The sequence below is a fragment of the Leuresthes tenuis genome, unplaced genomic scaffold, assembly GCF_036924035.1.
Source record: "Leuresthes tenuis unplaced genomic scaffold, fLeuTen1.0.hap1 SCAF_22, whole genome shotgun sequence".
NCBI lineage: Eukaryota > Metazoa > Chordata > Actinopteri > Atheriniformes > Atherinopsidae > Leuresthes > Leuresthes tenuis.
This window is the reverse complement of record NW_027325376.1, coordinates 18005029-18028094: the sequence shown is the minus strand read 5'-3', so window position 1 is coordinate 18028094 and position 23066 is coordinate 18005029. Positions and strand designations below refer to the sequence as shown.

General features: G+C 40.5%; 1 protein-coding gene across 5 annotated transcripts in view; it reads left to right on the top strand.

Moving 5' to 3' along the window:
* sorcs2 (sortilin-related VPS10 domain containing receptor 2) overlaps window positions 1-23066 on the top strand; it is a 295718-nt gene that overhangs the window by 215539 nt on the left and 57113 nt on the right. For all 5 annotated transcript variants that reach the window (XM_072376958.1, XM_072376956.1, XM_072376957.1 and 2 more), the window contains exons 4-5: window positions 20262-20426; window positions 22671-22744. In XM_072376958.1, coding sequence (XP_072233059.1) covers window positions 20262-20426; window positions 22671-22744 — 239 coding nt within the window. The remainder of the gene's footprint in view (window positions 1-20261; window positions 20427-22670; window positions 22745-23066) is intronic.

The window sequence follows — 23066 nt, the reverse complement described above, 5'->3', positions numbered from 1 at the left end:
GTGTGTGTTCCACTTTGGAGTTATCCACAAGAACCTTCAGATTTCTGAGTGGCATTCATTAAAAAAAAGATTTCAAAAGAAAACTGGTGACGTAACAGACCTGCCAGCTGGAATCACAAATCTCACAAGTCACTCTTTCCACACCCGCCCACTTCATTTCAATCCCAGCAGACACCCAGAGTGACACTTTAAAGACGCTTCAATATGTCACCTGACTTTACTGTCTGCTTCTTCTCTGCATTTTATATCTTGGTCTCAGAATGTCAGACTCACTTTTTCCTCTTTCTCATTCACAAATCCCACTCCAGGTCTGTTCAGGATATTGAAAACGGTTTGTTTAAGATGAGGTGCAGGGCATGCGGAACATTTTCCAGGAGCTGGTGATAAAAATAAAAAAAAAGTTATACATATGCCTATTAACTTTTTCATTTAAGTTAAATGTCTGCCTCTAAAAAAACTAAAACAATAGAGCTCTTTGTGGCAATCAGACCTCTGTTACAGGAATATCTGCTAAGTGAAAATCACTGAAACAGAAATGGAAACACATATGCATGCACTCTCGGGCTTTCACTGCTCCACATCTGACACCTAAAATATATCTATCAATCAAGTAAAAAGACTGGTGTGCATTAGGATCAACTTTTTGCTTTTAGCACATTAATTACCCACTCCTTCAACTGACTAACACTACCTGTCAAATGAAATAGGTTTGCCAGTTTCTTAAAGTCAGTCATAATATTGAACCCCTAAAAGTCTACTTCCATACTATAAGAGTTAAATCCCTACAAAGTAAGCTGCTGTTTGAGAGAATTCTGTTCATTTTTGGGTTTAAAAATCTATTTTGACCTCAGAGTGCATGGTTCATTTCCTAATATTTCTCATTCAACTGATTGCCTTGGCGTATTCTATTTGGAAATAAACTGGTAATCCCAAACATGAAGACCTGTTTTTTTCTGTGCAGGCAGAATGTGCTCCAGCCCACCGAGGCATGAACTCTACATGGTTCCCTGTGGGATCAGACACAGTCATGTCCTGTAAATTGTTGGTTGCAGCCGCTCATTCTCACACACCCTTTAACACAGTATCTTCTTCACCAAGGAGTTGTTACTGCTGCTGTTCTGCAAAATTCAACATTTTTTCCCTTCACAGTTCAGTGATGTCTCAGTAGTTTGTGGCGAAAAGTGCTTGAAAGGACCATTGCACAGTAGCATACTGTGATGAAAGCTGAAAGACTAAAACATACAAGGTGATTTACAGATTTTTCAGCCAAAAATCATAAAGGTGGAGCCCAGGGTGATCAAAGTTGGCAGCTTCAAGAAGCTTTTAAGGTATTTGTAACAGCAGTGCAGGTGGAATGAGGGGCCCGAAGGAAGCCATAGCTCCTTCATGCCCTGGAGCCATGACTTTGACTGCAGTGTCGTCTCAAAATGTTGTATCAAAGATGAGAAGTTGTGTGATTTTAGAAGACAAAAAGGAGACAAAGCTTGTCGAAAATAGCTATATATCAACATAGTTAGGCGAAGCCAGCCTCCTGGGACAAAACTGGGAGAGTCGAGTATGACTTGCAGTTCCTCCCACTCCACAGTTCCACTTACATTCAATCATGTAAAGCAGGAGGAAATGTAGTTTTACATCTCTCAAAATCCCTTCAAAGTGAGGAGGAATATTTTTCTCCCTCGTAAAAAAAAACCCCACTTCTTGTCAAATTTCACTAAATACTGTCAGGCAGCCAATTAAATACTTCATATCTGTTCAAATCAATTATCTCCACCATGCAAGTGCCCTGCACCACTGTTGTGAAATGATTGAGCTAATGGGTTTTTGTTCCCACGCAGGCAGTATCAAACCTCTCTGCGGCAATTAAGATCATTATCCACCCTTGTGTTTTTGTTTGAGCCCATTTCAGGTCCATTCTGCTCACTTGCATTTTCAGCTCTGATTGAATTTGAAGCAAGGAACATATTTAGTCATCGCAGTTCAGCAAAAAACACCTCTGGTGAGAAAAGATGTACTCACCAGGCGATTTCATCCTCAGAGCTCTGTACAACATGTACCTTGTGGTAGAAAAGTGCAATTAGTACCTCAAGCTAGGTTGTTTTAGAGGTTCTTACAGAATTACTTTCTAACTTTGGGGAAACCCCACAGTGTGGCCAAGCATTGCAATTGTATTATTTAACAAAAATATATACTGCATGAAAGAAAGAGCACATATTTTCTTACCGCACTGCTACTTTTAGCTGACAAGCTGTTTACTTAACATAACCTCAGCTTCACCACAGTATGCACAGGAGCAATGAAGCAATTAATGATGAATAGTAATGCAAATCCACTGCAAATATGGAGTATTCACAACCCCAGCCTCCGAAGCAGGGAATTCTTTTTTTGTTTACTTGTAATAACCTCCTGATCCGCAGCCACCTGAATGCTTTTTTCTACAGCATCAGGGATGTTTTGGAGGTTCTTTTCTCCTGCAAACCTCTGACTCCACTGAGGCTGAGGGACTGATGTAGAGCCCACATCCAGCCTCAGTGGGCTCAAAACGTGCCCTCCATCCGTTCCTCTTTACTCGTCTGTGATCTGAAGGTACAGTGATCGTCCTTCTTTCGTTAATGGACCACTTCCATCCAGTATTCCCAGGGCAAAGTCAGCTCCAGCATAACTACATGCTTTTCTCTCAGCAATGCAATGAAGATGTGATTTCCCCAGAGGTGAATCTCAGATTGTAGCTGCTGTAATAGTCCAGTATCAGATCTTTGATTCCCCCCCGGGACACAGTGTCCAGACAATGCTGTTGCTACAAGCTCATGTGGAATGGATCCATATAGGTGACACAGAGTTGGTGACACTGTATGCTAAAAGTATGGCATGTACAGCCCTTGAATTAGCTTGTTTTCCCTGGGTACTGATAGTGAAATGAAAGAAACAAACAAAAAAAACAATTCTTTGGTTGAGTTCGGCTCAGTGTTATGCAGAGCAAGACATGGTTGCAAATTAGCTTAGTGTTGTGACTTCGGTTCAAATGGTTTCTTCATGTCACAGTAATAATCACATTATTAAAAGTAGGAATGCTTAAAAGAGCAACGTTTCTCATTATTCTGGTAATGGTCTTTGTAGGACTTTCTGTGGAAATATCACCACGGGGGGATGGAGGTGTGGATGAGGTGTATGTTTCCACTCCTACTCGAGATTATTTGGTTACATGTATAGTCACTCAGGTATTAACAGGTACCCATCTCCTGCATCTGACTAATTCATTAAAATAACAAAATGCTCACCTTCCTCTAATGTGTTCCAGATCTTGATCTGTACTATTATCATGTGCTTATCAGCATTATTAGCTTCATCTGTTGGTAATCAGAAAGTTGTTTTTTTTTATTTGACCATTATTATCATCTAATTTGAAGAAGGCTTTTCAAACTGCAGCCAAACCTTGACTGTTAAAGGGTCTGATCTGAGACAAACAATCAGATCTATAAGCTACATCGATCATCTGTGGAGACAAAAAGAGCTGTTTTGTTGGTTTAATAAGTGGGCTGGGTTGCTTCATTACCTAATTTGCTATACTACACAGAGACTGTTAGCATTTACTGTACGCGTTTCTGTTCCTGCTTCCATCTTTGTTGGGTTTCTCTTGTGTTTCTGCGTGTGTGTGTCCAGGAGCAGTGATATGTATGCCAGTCAGAACGATGCTCCCTGTCACTGGTGATAAGTAGTAATTGAATTTTGCCAGGCGGAGCTGACAGGGCATGGCTGGCAGACTGCTGTGTGTGTTGCATGAGAGGCTCTTGGCAGGATAATGCTTTTAATTGTGTCTGTCAGGGGCAGCATGGTGGTCCATCTACTGTACGTTAAGTTGTCAGGTCATTCTTTGTCTCTTGGCTGTCTATCAGTCTCCATTTCTCTTCCTGTTTGGTGCTATCCATTTTTTTTCTGTGAAGGTGGCACAATTCCGACTGGTTTGTTCATTAAACTCTAAGCAAGGATGCAGTCTGAAGCACAGAATAAAATGTAAGTCTTGGAGACATTTCTTTGCCACAAGACTGTTAAAGCAACTCATTTTGACTCAGTATACATCCCATGCAGTAAGTCTGAGTGCACATTGTTTAGTTTTTTTAGTTTTGGTTGCTCTTTCTGTCTTTGCAGCTTTATCTTGTGAACGTGTGTCTCCTCGCGTTTTTCCTCTTCTTACTGTCTACGAGTCATGTCCCCCTGTCGTGCTGCCCTTCTTTAAGCTGTTCAGGGTGGTTGCTGCTGCTGTCACAAAGCTACACAGACTAAATAACCTCACGGATGTTGCCACTGATGAATCAGCCACACTTCACTTACTCCTCTGAATGCTGTGTGGATTTTAAGGTTTCATCATGTGCTTTGATTTTTGCCTTCTTCAGCTTCCATCTATTATCTATATGAAAACCTATCAGTGTGTCAGTGTCTGCTGACTAATCAGCCCAGTCCCATCAGAAATGTAGACACAGGAACATTTATCCAAGCGTCCATTTGTTTTCGGAATCAACATCAAAGTCACGTCACAGCGAGAAGATTGTCTCCAAATCTAGGCCGGGCTGAGTGTAATTGTGGTTGACTGTTTATGTGAAAGGCACAGAGACAGACACAGAGCCAGTCCAGGGTGTTCCCTTTCTTCCCCTGAAATGCTGGGATGGCCTCCAGATCTGTTTGAGCATAAGTAAGGTAAAGCAGCTGTGGATTATGTGATCTGAGAGAGATGTCAAGCATTCAAAACAAGTTGTTTCCAATACTGGATGAATGAAAATGTGCTGCAAAGAGCGCTTCACATTAGAAGAGTTAATCAGGTCAGTCTTGATGTTGAACCAATGGCCATTAAATAATTAAACTTATTTCCTTTAATATCTTAGATACGTTCAGAATGTTCTATTTCCAGATTTTCCAAAGAGCCATGTATTTTTTTATGGAGAAACTAGGGTTTAAATGACTTGATAGTCAGAAGGCAGCATTGTATTTTCTGTATGTTCAGCACACAGTGTACTTTCTTCTGGTTTAGTTAACATTTTATTTGGTACTCATCAGGACTTAATTCAGTCTTTAGTGATGATTTACTCAATACACGAGGAGGTATTCCTGGACAGGCTATCCAGTCTTCTGCCTTCACTTCCTCCATGTCTGGTTCTCCAGAATTTGTTGATTCGAATCCACAAATGATGCCGACTCTCGAAGTTATGGTCACATTACCAGCCACAATGTTGAATTCTCGTACAGTCCCAATTAAATACAGATCCGATTTGATAGTTCACAGCCATAACTACAACTGTGTCTTCTGTCGGACTTTCGTGCGAATGTTACTGCCCACGAATACAGCATGCATGCGAGTCCTGTCTGCCATTTATACAGGAAGCATCATATTTATGAGACCACTTGAGACACACAAACATTTCTGAAATGACAGCTATTTGCAGCAAATTTTTAAATGGCATAAGGCTCTTGAGGATAATAGGAGTGCCGTAAAGAAACCAATGCTCTCCTTTTCCCCTTTGTATACCATTGTTACATGTTGGTTTAGTTTTGTATGACTAACAATGGTCACATTAATGAAGGGAAGAGCTGGAGAAAGGAAAAAGAAGAGAAGATGAACCTAACCTACACATCGAAAATATGATGAAAGGTGTTTTGTTGCTTATATGAGGTAAATATGATAACTAACAAACATTTCTACTGCTATTTTGACTGAGAACGGCTTCTTTGACCCTTTTCCCATGCATGTAAAACAGGCGTGATGCTGAAACCCTCAAAGCATTGCAGCTGACAAGCATCTCACGCAGCCGGTGTGGATGCTCCCCTTTGTTAACATGGGAGCTGGAACACGCCACACACACACACACACACACAGAGCTACAGCTCTCAGTTTCAGAAAGTATTGTTCTTTCCAAGTATTGTAGGACAAAGAATATATGAGACATGATTAGTGTCTTCTGGTATCACTGGTAAGTAGGATAAAACCCATTTATGTGTTCATGAAACAGCATTTTCTTCCTTTTATTCCCTCACAGCTGATATAAAGCAGCCAAGTCTCTGTTTCACAGTATATGTCTGCAGAGACAGGAAGTCTATCAGTTTAGCTTCATCACCAACAACTAGATATATGTCTGATAAAGGACGCATTGCTAAAAAACCACCACATTTAGACACTGTCCTCCCTCGAAAACAACCCACTCAGCCTTTTGTTCCCGCAGGCAGTAACAAGCTAAAAAATCATATTCAGATCAATTAAACCTTGAGTGGTCATATTAGTAATTGTGTGGGAAGTGTCAAAATGGCAGGTGATGATGGTGTAGTAGAAGAAAAGTTTCTTTGCGCTAACCGTGAAGTTTTTAAGCCCTAACTTTGTCATGTTGTTGTCTAAGCACAACCAGGAAGTTCAGAAAAAAGGTTCTGGTAAAGTGCTGTTGTGTTATAGACTGAACATAACCAAGAAGTGGGGAAAAAAACAGTTGTCAAATCTGGGTGTTGAACTTGTGTCCCGGGAGCTGAAAGCCTTCCATCCTCCTCTTTCAGCCTTAACAGAACCGTCCAAACAGGAAATATGACTAGTATTTCTGCACCTGGACACCATGAGTGTAATGGATTTGTAGATCGAAGGTGATCTACATTTGTCACAAGGTGGGTGTGAAGGACTCAATTGCTGGACACACACAAAGGGATTTGGCAGAGTGTCTTTTAATGTTGCTGGAGATCCTTGGGGACTGGGTCGAGGAGGTAGTCTGGGTGAATACACAAGGTTGTTGTTGCTTGAATGTGAGAGCACAACAGGATTTCTCAGCGTTTGCTTGCAGGCACACCGGAGTTGTGTCTGAGGCAAAGGAGAAGAGGACACATGAATAAAAGGCAAGGACAGTTCAAAAGGCAAGTTACTATGGTTCAAAGACCTTGATCACACTATCATACAAAGCAGATAAACAATCAGGCGACGAGTGGAAGGAGAGTCCAGGTTAAATACTGTAGTAGATGAATGATGATGGTCAGGTGTGCAGGAGAAACTGGGGCAGCCACGCCTGCTTCTGGGAGGGGACACGGAGTTGGTGCTCACACCCACTGACACAAACAGAGGGAGGAAAGACAGACCATGCAGAAGGAGGGTCGGCGCCTGAGAGGGCAAGAGGACCATGACAACATTGTTGCATAGATTGGTACGTCGCAAGAAATGAGGTTTAAGAAGAAGACATAATCTGAGTAATGTGTTTCTTCAGGGAATCATCTGTTACAGCTGTAGCGGCTGTTCGCCCATCAATCGGAAGGTCAGTGGTTTCCCCGGGCTACATGTCAAAGCATCCTTGGGCAAGACACTGAACCCCACGTTGCCTACTGATGTATAGCCTTAAGACGTGCTGTATGAGTGTGTGTGAGTGGGTGAATGTGGCATGGAGTGTTAGAAGCGCTTTGAGTGGTCAGTTAGACTAGAAAAGCGCTATACATTTACCATTTTCTTGAGAATGTCGTGTTAGATTTTCTCATTGCTACAGGACATTGTAGCATTGCTGTGATCTGATTTTTAATCCTCTGGGGTCTGAGCCGTAATGACGTCATGCGATCTGATCGCGCCGGCTTGATCATAGACCTCAGAAGGTTAAGTGCTTTGCTTTAATTTTGCTTTAAAACTGGGTTTTAGGTTTTTTTGTCAATCTGTGGGAAGTTGAGAATGTATAACAAATAATAATTCCAATTCAATTAGAAAATGAATATATATATATATATATATTATTTATATACTTACATACAAAACTTACAAAACGTAGTGCTATACTGTTACTTTACATCTTAATTCTGTATTTCTTCAGTGAACCAAAACACAAGCACAATTGCTAAAAAACTATTTCTAGCTGAACAGAATCTTCACAGAACTTCACAAATCAGGTTTTCTCTGAGTAATGCCAGCCCTTGATACTAAATGGATGAACACGTTTCAATGTGGTCCCTCTGAGTTCATTATAGAAGACATTTTGCCTCCATATTAATGAAATAGATGACTTATCTCTGACAGTGACAGTCACATTATTTGAATCTGTGAAGAAGAAGAATATAGATTCCCATATAACATCATAACACTGTTAGCCTGTGCCAGAACAGAGTTCTCATAGAGGTGAATGCTCCCAGTGGTGCATGTGTGTGGGCGACTTTGACAGCCGAATGGCAGCCTTCAGTAAAAGAGGAAAATCTTTCAGGTGTAGTGACGCTCTACCTCGCTCCTTCTTTCTCTCTCTCACATACACATATTCAGAATAGGAGGATTTTTTTAACTTTGTGTAATTAAGTCTAGAATAATTGCTCAGAGGTTCCTCTCTTCCTGTCCTCCCTCTCCTCTGCACTTTTTACTTGACAGAGGAATGTAATTAAAAGAGGAGCCTGAGCTTTCCTGAGGTTTGATCGTTGTCTCCAACCTCTAATGGAGAGCTCAGACCTGCTGTCTATCATCGGCAGCGAAAGAGAGAGACTCGAAGGGAGCAGGAAGATATCAAGGGAGTGATGGAGATATACATCACTGAGAGGGAGGGTGAGACACCCAGGCAGTCAGAGAAAATGTAACGAAACTGAGAAAGAGGAAATAAACGAAGTAGGAATTGATTTTTGTGGGATCCTGTGTGTCAACACAAAAAGATTCTTTTGTCACAGTTAAAAAAAGACAAAACTAATGAGTTGTACTGTATCTGCTGGCCCAGTTTAACGTTAATGAATCATTTAAATAGCATTTTTAGCTATATAAGAGAACACAGATTAGGTGAAAGTTACAAGATATCACATACAAAGATAAGTTCTGTAGTTAAAATGCAAGTGTAACAGCAAGAAATGTGCATTTCTAAGTGTTAAAAGTGAACAATCAACCCAATCTCACCAAAATTTGAAAGTCAGCAGCTGTTTTGATTCTGATCCTGCACGGCTCTGGTGTAGAAGCTGCTGCTAGGTGAGGATCACCCAACATTTGGTTTCAGTGAGCGGGTCACTGTCTTAGATTACAAAATCACGTTTTTTACCATAATTGAGCAAAAGTGCGTGACTGATTACATGTCGGTCCATCACAGGTGTTTATGGCAGTGGCTCCTTCTGTTTGGAGAAGCCCAAAAAACTAAAGAAAAGCAGCTGTGGTGGCATCCTTCGTGTTGTTGCTTAATATAAAGACATTTATAACCCTCTGAACCTGGGATCAGTGGTCAAGCTGAAAACTTTGAAAACAAAGTTTCAGCTGGGAGAGGATGAATCCAAAAGTTCTTATTCTTTCATTACACATCTAAAAAGAGAGTGTAACAGATTGTGTGATTCTAAAAGCTTTAGGTATGCACAGACTGTATTTTAAGAGATGGATGTGTTCATCCGGTGTGGAAATGCCTCCAAAGAGTACTACCTGTCATGGCTGCTAGCTTGCACCAAAATATCTCAGGTTCCAACAACATCCTAAGTCCTAAGTGTCACTATGGTGTCATTCGCTAGATTTATTCTTTTGGAGCTTTTTCATTCATTTCAATAGAAGAAGAAATTTGGCTTCATGTATGCGTACTCTTGTCCAATAACGCTTGAGATATGACCCTCCAGCGCCACCCGTCTGTCCAAATGTGGCTACTTCTGGCTAAATTTTACCCAGATGGCGACAGCTGATCGCTGCATTTGTCTGCAAACGGCAGTTCAGGAACCAGTGGGCTGTGTCACGGTGGCTTCCTGTAAACAGTCTATGGTTCATAAGACCTTGATTTCTTTTCAAAAGTGACAGAGTGGAAGCACCCATAACCAGGCTGTTGGATGTCAGATACGCAAATGCATTTTCTGAACTTTTTTTCCTTTTTCTTTTTCGTTGTCACCTCTCAAATTATTTACTTATTTCATAAAGTGTTTTTCAGAAAACCCTCATGATCTAGAAAGCTGTTTTGAAACAATATTTAGGTTATATTTAAGAGTTGGTCCATTTAAAAATATGTGAGAGAGGAAAGTGAAACGTATCGATATCGGTACCGATACCGTGTGTGTGTACTCGTCCTCGGTATTCATCAAAGTTTTCCCATACTCATATCGGTACTTCGTATCGGCAAGTACTAAAAGGGAAGTACTTGTACTCGGTTGTAAGAAATGTGGTATCGGTGCATCCCTTGTTTAAGGTGTATTTGCATATGAACAGTCCAAAGACAAAAACAGTGCCACCTTCCGCCATAGTGATTTTCAGCAAAAGAAAGTTGTTTCCCTACTTGTAGTCATTTTTTGGCTTGAAAGCTTAACACTGTCGTAACTTTTGTGAAGCTTTTGTAAATGTGTTACCCAGCCAGTAAATTCAGACTTAAAATGCATCTCGTTTTTTTGGTCTGTGTAAAAACTATACATTACAGACGTTGCTGGCGAACGGCAGCTGAAGGGTAAGTAAAACACAAATAGAAAGGAGAGATTAACCGAGCTGAATATCGGGACTTTGCAATGCTTCAGATGGAGGAGGCAGCGAGCAGATAACGGGGTTGAATCTGGACAGGCAGTCCACACGCCTTATACAGACATAGCTTTCATTCCTATAAGTTTAAAAAGGTATGTGTATGTTCTTATGACATGAAATAACTCCTGCCAAAGCTGTAAGTTATGACTAAGTTATAACTAAGTTATGACTGAAGTATCATGAAAAGTAAATTCATTACAAACAGTAATGTTTTAAATAATAAAGGGTAAACTGATCACAGAACTGTCAATAAAAGGCGTTGAATTTGTAGCTTTTGATGGGCTCATTAGGCATATAAATGTACCTGATACACAATAGCATACAATACAAGAAGTTGTTGTGTTTATCAACGTTTCAGTCTGAACTCCAGCCAAGGTTTGCCACTTAAGCCAGTCCCTCCACTGTGACACAAATGCTCTCAGGGAGGAAGCTAATACATTTATAATGTACGAGGATGCATCTTGGTAATGCATTTGTGCTGCTGCCAAGGGGGACGAAAGCTTAAAGACCTGTCAGTTCTATCTTTAGTCGTATCAGACGACACACAGGACTAAATATCCACCATGTTTGCATCCCTGATCCTCTGTAGTAACCAAAGGTGTATCATTTCTCACCTAGTGTTCAGACAGGTGCGAATGCGAGGGGACGAGCACAGTGGTGAAGTGTGGTAAGTTGTGTAGTTGTGTGTCTTAACTTGAATTTATAGAGCAAGGAGTAGACATACGGCATACATTTGATTGTTTGAGGGATTAACTTAATCCTGTGACATTTTGCGAATGCCAGCCAAAGTCTGGTATGATTGAGGATATTGATTAAGTTGAAATTAGACTCCACTGGATACAAAAAGGTTTTTTTTAAATAAGAGACATAAAGCCATGTATCATCTCAAAAATCCATTCTGCCCCTCAAACTTTAAAAAAACATGTCATAACCGATGATGATTCAAACTGAGAGTCCCTTCTGTTCATTTTTAACATTGGAAACCGTAGCTCGGCATAACAGTCTTAACTGTCTCTAAAGCAGTGTCACGTAGAAGTTTCTATTAAAGACACTAAGATTTGAAACAGGTTTTGTCATAAAAATTGTAATGTTCCACAGCAAAAATAAACTTTGTTTATGACAATGCAGGAAAGAAACAAGCTGGAAACCGCCATTACACATTTTCTGTTGAATCACTTCAGAGATGGATGAATGTCTTTCATTCTCATTTGGGTTCAGTTTCGTTTAGGTTGGAGAGAACCCCCCAAAAAAAGAATAATTATTTAAACTTTTCATTTCCTTTCTGTACTTGTGTTTAAACTGTACTAGAGATGCATGACTATATCATCTGTGTCAGCCATTGTTCCTTTTTTTATTGATGATATCAGACGATGACCATGGCTGGTAATTGTCTGGTGTGTCCTGGTTTTGTTGCATTAGATTTAAGTTAGTAAGCACTCGAAAGTCATTGAGTGTGCAGAATTGTTTGTCTCAAATGTCTCTTTTGGCCCTGACTGGTGAACTGTCCAAACAGTACCAGAGTCTTTGCCCGATGACGACTTGGACGGGAAAAACTTCAGAGCAAATGATGAATTGAATGCAGTCAGAAGTTGCCAGTCAAGCAAGACTAAATAGAAAAGTCTGGTGAAAACATACTGTAGGTCCATAATTGGTTCTTAAAACAAATGCTGAAGTTGAGAGCTTTTGCATACAAAGAAATGAAATAACACACGCAGTCAGTTTGATTAAAAAGTCACAAATGAGATAAAAGAAAGTAGCAGTCGTTTGATGCTACATTTTTGGTGCCTGTTTTGCTTTTAAACCCCTCCTAGAAAGGTCTAGCTCAACATCTCATCAAACCTCTTATGCAGTGTGGCCTTGTCCTCTGGGCTCACTTGCTGCTCTGGACTACTATGTCTTCATTCCCAATAGACCATGGTCCAGTGAGCTGTCATGGCGTTGAGCCCTCTCTCCCCCGTGGAAACCGCAACCCAAGTAATTTACATACGTAATTGAGTGGAAAGTAATCATGCTTGGATTGTGTAGTACACTTGTGTTTGTGTCTGTGTGGTGAACTAGATTTCAGAGTGAGAGTAATTCTGATTCATTACAACTTGGGCCTCATTTTTGCAGCCTTGTCTCTTGTCTCTATTATGATGACATGTTCTCAGTGAACTAAATTTTCGTTCAAATTGGCCAGAACAAGCTCCACTAACACCCAGCATAGTTTGGAGGTCTAATGACTGCAATAGTCAGATGTATTCTGAGGCTTAGCTCCAATTATAGTAAGATTGAAACATGACAAGTGAACTTGCCAGTTTACGTCCCTTTTCTGACTACTATCTTCAGTCAGCAATATCTAGCATTGATACAGGCTTGTCACCTTGCCACAACTTGTTTTCAAGGCCATACAAAGAGCCCATGAAAATGTTTCAACACTGAGTCAATTAAGAGAAAAAAGTAATTGCTACAGTGTTACTGGCCACGTGTCTTTTCTAACCCTTTTTCATGGTGCAAAAAGCCATTTAAATGCTAATTTTGGTGTTTAAAGGTTAATTATAAAGATCTGGGACCACTACAATGAGCATGTATTTAGAAAAAAAAAATATTATTATGTTATTGCAACAACCCCGCCTTTTGCCCGATGACTGCTGGGATAGGCTCCAGCCCACCCGCTACCCGACGGTATAGAAAATGGATGGATGGATGTTATTCAAAAAACTGACTTTTGAAATGCAGGTAAACATGTTAGGCAGACGGAAAACTGAATGATGTTAAGCAGATGAGCTCACCCAGATTATGCAGTTGGGGACTGTATCAGTTCTGCATGTATACACTCAACTAGACTTAAACTGGCCTAACTGCTCCACTCATGCGCCAATGTTCAATCTTTTTGATAAAAACAGTAAAGTGTAAGTGTATATTATTACAGCTGAATTCCCGATAAAGCTCAGTAAGTAATCCTGACTGAAAATAAACCCATTTAGACGACATGTCAACGTAAAGCATTTCCAGACTGTCACTCCGCTCTAATAGAATCCTGATTTTACAACTGCAGCGTCAAATGACAAAATAATCTTTGAAGTAACCTACAGACAACAACAGTGATTCCACTTCTTCTCCCACGGTGAACATTTGAATTGGCGAAATGGCTTGAACTTTTGTACTCGCATCGTCTTCAGCCTCACTGTGTCAGATAGCTCACGCTGGAAAGGGATAGCTAGACATGTCATCAAACTTTTTGTGCTGTGTGGTGGCCAGGTTGAGTTGTAACAATAACTTAACTAAACAGTGCATGTTTCTGCATGTAACCGTACATGCGCTATGTATTCTACTGGGATAAAACTCTGAGTCAGACAGGTTGTAAAAAAGGTTTCCCACCCTTGAGCCATGCCATGACACCAGTCCATTGAATATTTGCTCATTAGCTATGAGCAGCTAGCAAGGAGCAAATCTGAACACTGAATTAGCCTACATGTATGTCGTAGATGTTTGTGAGATAATTAATGTTAATTAATGTTAATTACATGGACTGGAAGATGCTAGAAGATGTCTCCTATCCCTGTTCCTCCATTGAAAAACAGGATAGCCAGAGGAAGAAATTATTTCTTGTGTGTCCTCTACCTAGCTTACCAGAGCGAAAAAAAGATACATACCTCAAAGTTTTGAGCAACTGCTGTGCTAGCAAGAATTATACGAGTAAAAAGATTAAGTAGTTATGTGCATGGATAGCATCTCTAGCTAATGGGCAGCTCAATGCCTTATCCATTTGTTATTAGCAAACAACCGGCCAGCTAACCCAAGTTAAAACATACAACATACACATTTTTAACCATTCTGATACTGTAAGTGACAGCAGCCATTGATATGTTCTGGAATTAAAGACTAAAGTAAAAAGTTAGAATGTAAACTTTGGATATACACATATGTGATAAGCTCTAAAAGATATCGTAAGATGAAAAACCAGAATGACCTCATGGAAAATAAAGAGACGTCATTCATTTTGAAAGGCACTCTAAGTCAAAAAGTCCAGAGTCTTCGTTTTAGGAAGTTATTTTTCTGGAAATCTTAAAACTGTCCACCAAAGTTGTTCCTTCCTCCTCCTCTGAAGAAACATACTGCTTTTATTGTACATGATTGACCTTGTGACTTTATCAATATTATCAAAAAATGTTCGAATAGTTCCCATCTCTTGAAAACGTTGACGCCACATGTGAGTCTCTCCCAGCTAAAAAGCTAATGGCCTCAGGTCATCGAGGGGTTAAGCAGTCATATCCTCTGTGTGTACATGTACTTTATAGTACATATTTAATCATTTCCAGGTGTGTCTGAGATGCTGCTACATTTGTGCATGTGTCAGTATCGTGTACAAGCTTTGTCCATTCACAGACCTGGAGAGCTTTCATCAGCTGTGTATGCCTGCATCATTAAAGCCTTCAGCTGCTCAGAGATGTGACGCGCAACACCAAGATAATCTACATTATTACTCCCTTCATGTTCATGCTCCAACTGCATGTCAGCACTCATACATGAGCTATTTTAAGCTGCTAAATACAGCGTTGTTTTATGATGGATTATGGAGCTGCTACCCTGTGCACAGTTTCACCTCGGAGTTTCATGTTGATTGTCACATATCGTGCAGGCGCTCTGCAGTTCCACACCGCTGCCTTCGGCAGATAAAACAGGCAGCTTTGTTACTCTAAGTCCTGTTCATGTGTCACACCCCAGCAGTCTCTGAAGCAGAGACAGGAAGTTTATGGCCTGCTTTTATCTGCCGTACACAATGGCAACACTGTGCTTCATAAAGCTTGAGTTATTACTCAGAGGAAATCCTCTCGAAGGAGGAATGTATTAAGGCCCTTTAATTGTTTAGGATCATAACAGGAGAGGAGCTGTACTTTCTCCCAGCCCTACCCTGATCCTCGTTGAAGCTGTCCCAAAAAGTTTACAGTCTTGTTTGTGAGTTGGTGAGTGGAGCCCTGTGGAGATGAGGGCTCGAAGGCATCCTTCTAGTTTGACAAGACTGCCACTTGTTGGCAAGTTAGGTTACTGCATCTTTTCTGTTGCGTGATGTTAAAGCATTTATCCAAAGAGGCTCATTTTATGTTACTTTTTTGTCACTCTTATTCAAGTATTGAGAATAAACAAATGCATTTTCCCCTCCTATCTATATTTTTAAATGCGTTTTAATAGCTGCTTAATAGCTGGGCACTCATATTTCCTTTACTTTAGCAGTTGAGTTGGGGATTAGTAAGATTTTGAATTGATTGAGAGGAACATAATTTACCTGATAATAACTGTGCCTCAAAGAAAGAAGAAAAACAAACAAACAAATAGCCAAGCTACATGTTTGATTGCCTCGATAGAAATATTCCTGCATAATATAAATGTATTGAGTTAGATTTTGTTAAACGAATCATTTGTGTTGCTTATATGTAAATCAAACACTTATCAAGATTAGCATGATTTGTTGAATAGCTATTGGGGGAAAAAAAAAACATTTCCAAACAATTGCATGGCCTTCTTTCAGCATAAATCTGTTCTATTTATTTTCATTTATTAGGGTTGGGTCAACATCATTTTCTAAGGTTAATTCAACCAGGGCTGGGTGTCAATTTATTTGGGTTGCTTGGACAGATTTTGCTTTAGTTGAATGAACCAGTATACGGTTCGTCGGGTTTACTCAGACCAATCTTTTTATCAGTAAGATCCATTTTCATTTACGCAGCAAGATGGGGAAAGGTAATACGGGGTACTTTGTTAGTATTCACTACATCTGTTAAATAAGTTCAGTGGCACAGAACTGAATCTCGTATCAAACAGATGTAGTTAATACTAACAAATGTTACTTATTTAGAAATGCCAACTGGACTTAGTGAAAGGGGATTAACTGAGTCTAAATATTAACATGAGATTTCAACAACAAATGTTTGACCTGCATGACAGAGTACAGAAGACGAATTATGCATGAGTCCATGTTGTCCTGCAGCTCATTAGGGAGATTGCTCTTCCTTCATTTGGAAGGTTGCTGGTTCTGTCCCTGATTTACCTAAACCTCATATCAATCATATCCTTGGAAGATGTGTCTGCCAAAAGAATGCAGTGCACATGCTTTGATTAGTGGGAGATTTAATGCAATTAATTTATTTGAAGTGCATTCATATTGACCCAAGATGATTTACTTTGGTAAAATTAATTTCGTGCAGTCTGGAGTACAATTAATTCAATCCAACGCATTTAATTTGAACCATCCCCAGCCTGGTAAATAAGTTGAATCAACACCAATGAATTACATTGATTCGACCCAATTATTTTAAGTTGAGAAAACAAAATTGTTTGGTGATGAAAGAGCGTCTTGTGATTGTGTGGAAATTGTTCGTAGCTCAAAGGTCATAAGTCAAGTCCAACCACCGTTTCAGACAGTGGTGGGGATATAACCCCGGTGTCACCAGAACAGCGATGGCATCTTTTTTCCCTGGTCTTGTTTGTTTCTCACACCTCTGATAGTAGTGCATAAGATATCTGGAATGAGGATCATTACTTGTGATATAAAGATAAAAGAAATTCTGAAAGTTTTTCTTCATTTTGCATTTTGTTCACATGCTAAATGCACTGGTTCCCTAAAAACTGACCTATGATGATTTTCAGAAACTGTTTCCTGTGTTGACTTGGTTGACATTTGCTCTCTGATTGGATTTGATTGGCCACTGACGAGTGTTGATTTATGATGAGAGGCAACCAACCCTCCTTACAATATGGCTAATGCATGGTCAGTGTAGTTGAACGGCCTTAAAACACGCATGTTGATATGTAGTATGTATGGCTCGTACTTTATTTCTGTGACCACACCCCAACACATCTGGGTGCACGAGTCAATGAGGTGCCAAACTTGACACAGCTTAAATAGAGCACCAAAATGATACATTATAGATCATGGGCTGAGTTTTCTCAGTCTTATTACACACAGGGAAGCTGCTTATTCCACTGTGCAGTTGTTGTGTTTGATGATGGTAACTGTGTCTCCGTCGAGGTAGAAGGCGGCGGTCTGTGTGTGCAAGGATGTCCAGCTGTCAGAGCCTGAGGTTAAACTGAGTGATGTCCTTTAAACGGAGACATATTGACAGAGGAAGGTTGGACTGACGGATGTTCCTGCCCCACAGGGACTTACAGCAAAACCACAGCGCGATGTCCATCAGCAGAACTGTCATGTAGGTCTGTACAGGGAAATACGGAACAGTTGCTCTCGTGACACATGAATAAATGCACCGCTTGCAAATTCTGATCACCTGTCAGTTATGTCCTACAGCTACTTTGATGATGATTTTTTTTTTGTTTCTTTTAAAAAAGATCCTTATGGACACACAGCAGAATATTGTTGACTTGCAGTAAAGGGTCCCAGAATGTGATGAGAATGTTCCGCCCTGCCATCCTTCATTGTATAGCTTTTCCTCCACTTGTGAAAATTAAGGGGTTACGAGTTAAAAATACAGAACTGATTGTTAAAGTTAAAAGACAAGAGTGTCATGCAGAAGTCTTTTGCCGCCCATCAGGAATACAAAAACCGGAGGAGCGGTTTACTTAAAAGATCTGCAAACATAAATGGAAATGGAGTATAAACACAGCCTGAACTCTCTTAGACAAGCTTTGTGTCTTCAGGAATAGTTCTTCAGGATTCTTGAAGGACATCCCAAAGCTCTTCTTTGGATGTTGGCTGCCTTTTGTTCCGTTCTCTGTCAGATGATCCCACACTGAGGTCCGGGCTCTGGGAGGATTCATCTCTCCATAAGACCTGTTGCCATTGATTTTCAGTCCACTTCTTGTGTTATTTGGCATAGCTCAGCCTTTTCTCCCTGTTTCCCTTCCTTAAGAATGGCTTCCTGGCTTTGATGAACTGAAGGCCAACTGAAGTCCCAGGAAAAGCAGCCAATGTCCAAAGAAAACCATTGAAAGACCTTTATAAAGTTTGGGGATAGATTGATCAAAACCAAGTCTGGCTGCTTGGAAGCTAAATATAAAAGAAATGAGGGTTGGAGCAGGACTTTTGTGCAGTACTGTACATGTTTTTGATAAAAGAAATATAGATGGTTAAGGGTTACAAATTTAAATGTCTATTGGTTCCTAACATGGTATATTGATGATGCCTTTTACAAACCGACAGAAAGGAAGTGTCAGAATCGATTAGACGACGGGAGTTACAAGCTTCTCAAAAAACAACACAGTTTCTGTCCTTGTTGCCAAAGCCTTTCCATTCAAATACTATTCCTTTTCTTTCCTTGAGAAACCTTGGACAGTTACGAACCTGTTCTCATGGTATAAAATAGGTGAATTTCTGAGGACAACCTTTGTCATGTTTTCTGTTCAAATTCAGAGCAAAAAAATAATAAATTAAGAGAATGGACACTCTTCCCGTCAGTTCTCCTGGCTCAACCACTCCGCTTCCCGTTCTCGTTGGCCTTCTAAAACAAATGACTACCAAACAAATGATGGCCTGTTAATTGACCATGTGGTGGAGGGAGGTTTTGCATGCGCACGCACACATCGAGCACTTAAGTAGTTCAACCAGAAGGATTTGAGGCACGCTGCCTAATTGCAGTCATGAAGAGAATACAGAAAAAGGATTTGTGCTCACTTCTGCACGTGTCTCTCCAGGCATTAAAATCTCTTTAATTGTTCCTAATATAATAATAAACAGCTATGCTACAGCTTCAGAGTTCAGCGTTGGCAAATGTCAAGCTCGTGGGAGTGAGAGTTTGGTGTTGAAGCTTTTTACGTGGACGATGAATAGAAAAGACGAACGGATGGAAACATTTCGAAGCTACTTAAAATCACAGCGGCGTTATTAGATTAGATAAATCAGTAAACATTAAGGGCTGGAGATGTAGGCAATGTCAGTTTTCATTAAAAAGGAAAGTGCTCTGTCACATTTTAATTGCTTGTACTGCTTTGGTTTGAGTCGTGTCGTTGGGAAAGACAACATCACAGGTGACGACACCTGAACACGACAGCTTCCCCCTACTTCCTGCGGCTCACTCCCAACCATCCTTTTCTCTGTAGTCACCATTTTTACCCTTCACATGCAGCTCCTTACATGACCCTACAAGTCTCATTAGCCTTGAAGGTGTCTGCCTGCGTGAACAAACGCCACTTGGTCACGTTTTGTTAGGAGGACAGTCTCCCTGAGTCAAACTTTGCCTTTAGTGTGCATTGTAACCAGAATAGTTGCTGATTTAATAAAATCATCACAGTAGTTTCCTTTTAATCACATCATGTTCCTTTACTGCTTAATCAGAATGAAACGGGGATTTCGAAAGAACACAGAAGTTAGTCATTTGAACTATTTGCTGACTGAGGCAATGGCTAAAATCATTCTTATACTTTCTGTAAATACGAACACCACGAAACCCTTGCTGGTCAGCCTCCTGCCTCTCAGGAACTACCTGTGAACATGGCTGGTTCATTAGTTCCTATCGATCTTCGCTATTGGTTGCTTTAAACGGGCCATAATTGTGATTGGTGGTTTGGCAGGTCTCGCTGTGCCCCGTGTTTAATGCCTTCGCTTTATGAGCTATTAAACTCCGAATAGATAATCAATACAGTGTCACCATGGTCCAAGCAGCCTGTTAGGTTTATGTAAAGATCTCATGGCTCTGAGAATGGCCTTGAATGAATGCGAACGCTTTGCCACAAATGCATTTCTGTAAATCAATTTTCCATGGCAAGCAGAGGGATTAATATGCACAAGTTTCAGCTGACTGCTGACTGAGCAATGAATCGATTGCATGACATTACCCTTTGACCACGTCACCTCTGACCTTTTGTTCCCCTCCTTTGTCTGCCGCCCCTTCAGGTCGTTCTGATGGGCTCCTCCATGAACGAGCGCGATCAGATGCTGTTCATCAGCACAGACGAGGGCTCCTCCTTCCAGCGGCAGTCCATCGCCTTCACACCAGAGACGCTCAGCTTTCACCCCAAGGAGGAAGACAAGCTGCTGGCCTACTGCAAGGATGGCAGGGTGGGTGTCACAGCGCCATGGGAGTCTCTCAGATGAATGCTTGGGTCTGTAAGAGTGAACAAGGAGATAGTACGGATGTTACACCAGCAAAACATCTGCACTGTCAGTGTGGCAATGCTTTCGATTCCAATTTTCACACAACAGGACACAGACCTTAGAGCAAACTTTATTTAGACTGAAATGAAAAATCGATTGATTTGGATGCAAAAATGTAATTATGTGATAAAGTATTAAATGTCAGGTCTTTGTGTATCAGGACGTAACAAATCTTTACCAGGTCTTACAAGTAGGTCAGTTTAACCTCAGATAAACAACACAATGACATATGACACTGTTGTTATTTATAGAGGAAAAACTAAGCCAAAAATGCAGAAGCAGCAGGGAAACGATGTATGATGTTATCATTCTTTCTCATCATGGTGGAGGAATTTTGGCCCTCACTTCTTTCCAATAATGATTCAGTTCATTGAGAACAAGCTCAAATCATCAGCCCTCCACCATGATATGCTGATATGCTGTTTGGTTTTTTCCAAACGTGCTGCTGTGCATTAAGACCAAACATCTCCACTTTGGTCTGGTCTGTCCAAAGAACATTGCTCCAGAAGACGTGTGGTTTGTTCAAATGTAACTTTGCAAACCTAAGCTGTGCTGCCATGTTCTTTTTAGAGAGAAGAGGCTTTCTCCTCTAACCCAGGGATGTCAAACTCCAGTCCTCGAGGGCCGCTGTCCTGCAGGTTTTAGATGCTTCCCTGCTTCAACGCCCCTGATTCAGATCAATGCATCATTAGCAGGCTTGTGCAGAACTTAACAATCTTTCGAAGAGATCCATTTAATCTGAATCAGGTGTGTTGAAGCAGGGAAGCATCTAAAACCTGCAGGACAGTGGCCCTCGAGTCCCTGCTTTTTCATGAACTTTGACATTTAACTGATGTATTGAGTTAGATTTAACTGTGTGCTGACTGAGGCCTGTAGAGTTAGAGATGCAGCTGTCGGGTTTTTTGCAGCTTCTCTGAGCATTGCACGGTCTGACCTTGGGGTGGACTTTCTGGGATGTCCACTCCTGGGAAGACGGACTCCAAATAGTTTGGAAGTGGCCTTAAAACCCTTCCCAGATTAATGAGCACCAAAAGTTGCTTTTCTAAGATCTTTCCTGGTGTCTGTCCTCCTTGGCATTGATACATTTTTTTTCTAATTTACTTCTCTTTGACTTGTCTGCATCTGGGCAGTGTATGTCTGTATGTGTATGTAGGCACAAAAGTGTCAAAGTCTGTCTAAGCGTTGTTCACTTAGCCCATCATAAAATCTAATATAAGTGACATAAAAAGAAAAATGTATTAAATTTCCATTAAGAAATAAAAAAAGAGACATTTAAACCCAAGCTCAAGAGCTACAGGCAGAGAATGCTGTTTGAAATTTGAACAAATTCCTTATAATATTCATGTTATCAAACAAGAAATTAATCCAGTTTTTCATTTGTTCCATATGGGCTCGCTGCAGATGGAAAGGAGGGCTCTGTTATAACAGAACAAAAAAGATCTAGCTGAAGGATGTTGAGAGGACACAGAGCAGCATATGTATGCCTGAGTTAGTTAAGGCAGCAGCAGATTTCTATCAAGGTCAGCCTGTGCTTTTCTTCTTTACAGCTCGGAACCTATGTTTGAAATATGCTTTAGGAGTAACTCTTATTACTATGGATGACTCGTATTTTCAGATGACCGTGAGACAGAAAGTTGTTGTGGGCAATATTTAATCAGATGTCAGCCTCTGTCAATGAACAAGCATTGAGAGAGGCTTTTCTTTTCTTCTTTTTTTGTATAGTAGAGGAAGGTTTGTGCTCAAATCCTTTTCTCACCTCAAATGTTCTTTGCGGATATCAAGGAGAGCGCATATGTGGGAATCAATAGACTTTCATTACATGGGCAATCAATGGCAGACAGGTTCAACCAACACACACTTTACTACCAATGCACAAAGTAAATTTTCAGAAAAGGTTTAATCACACACGCGCACATGCAAAACCACCCAACCTGTTATGATTAATAATTAACTGAGCTCAATCTCAGCTTGGTGAACCATGAAATTCAGTAGCATGATTGGGTTTACTTTTCTTTTTCAGATTCTCCAATTTCTATTCTAGTGTGTGCGATACAGCTGCAAGTGTGCAAGTTAGGTTTATGATTTCATGCTTAATTCTTGTAGTGTGTGTTGTTTCTGTCTAATTGGGGTCTCCTGTTGTGTGTTCAGCTTTTCGCTTCAACAGATCTGGGACGCAAGTGGACTTTGCTTCAAGAAAGGGTGAGCAAGGACAGAGTGTTCTGGTGAGTTCTGCTTTATTTCTCATTCATCAATAAATAAAGCAGCACAGTTGGGGATGTAGCTAACACAGATGAAGCGTTTGCAGTTGCTGTAAATGGGAGTGATCAAAGGACACATCTCTGAGTTCCTTGCTCGAGTCATAAAAGCATCGAGAGAAAAGGAGTCCGCTAGTAAGCGCATATAAATCACATAAAATACATCACATTAAAACCAATCTGCCAGTGTGGTGGTCTGGAAACAAGTGGGCTTTGTTTTTATGATCCGGGGCTATAAAGTATGCATTCTGAAATTTTAAGTTTCTATTTATTTTTTTAGTGTCTAACA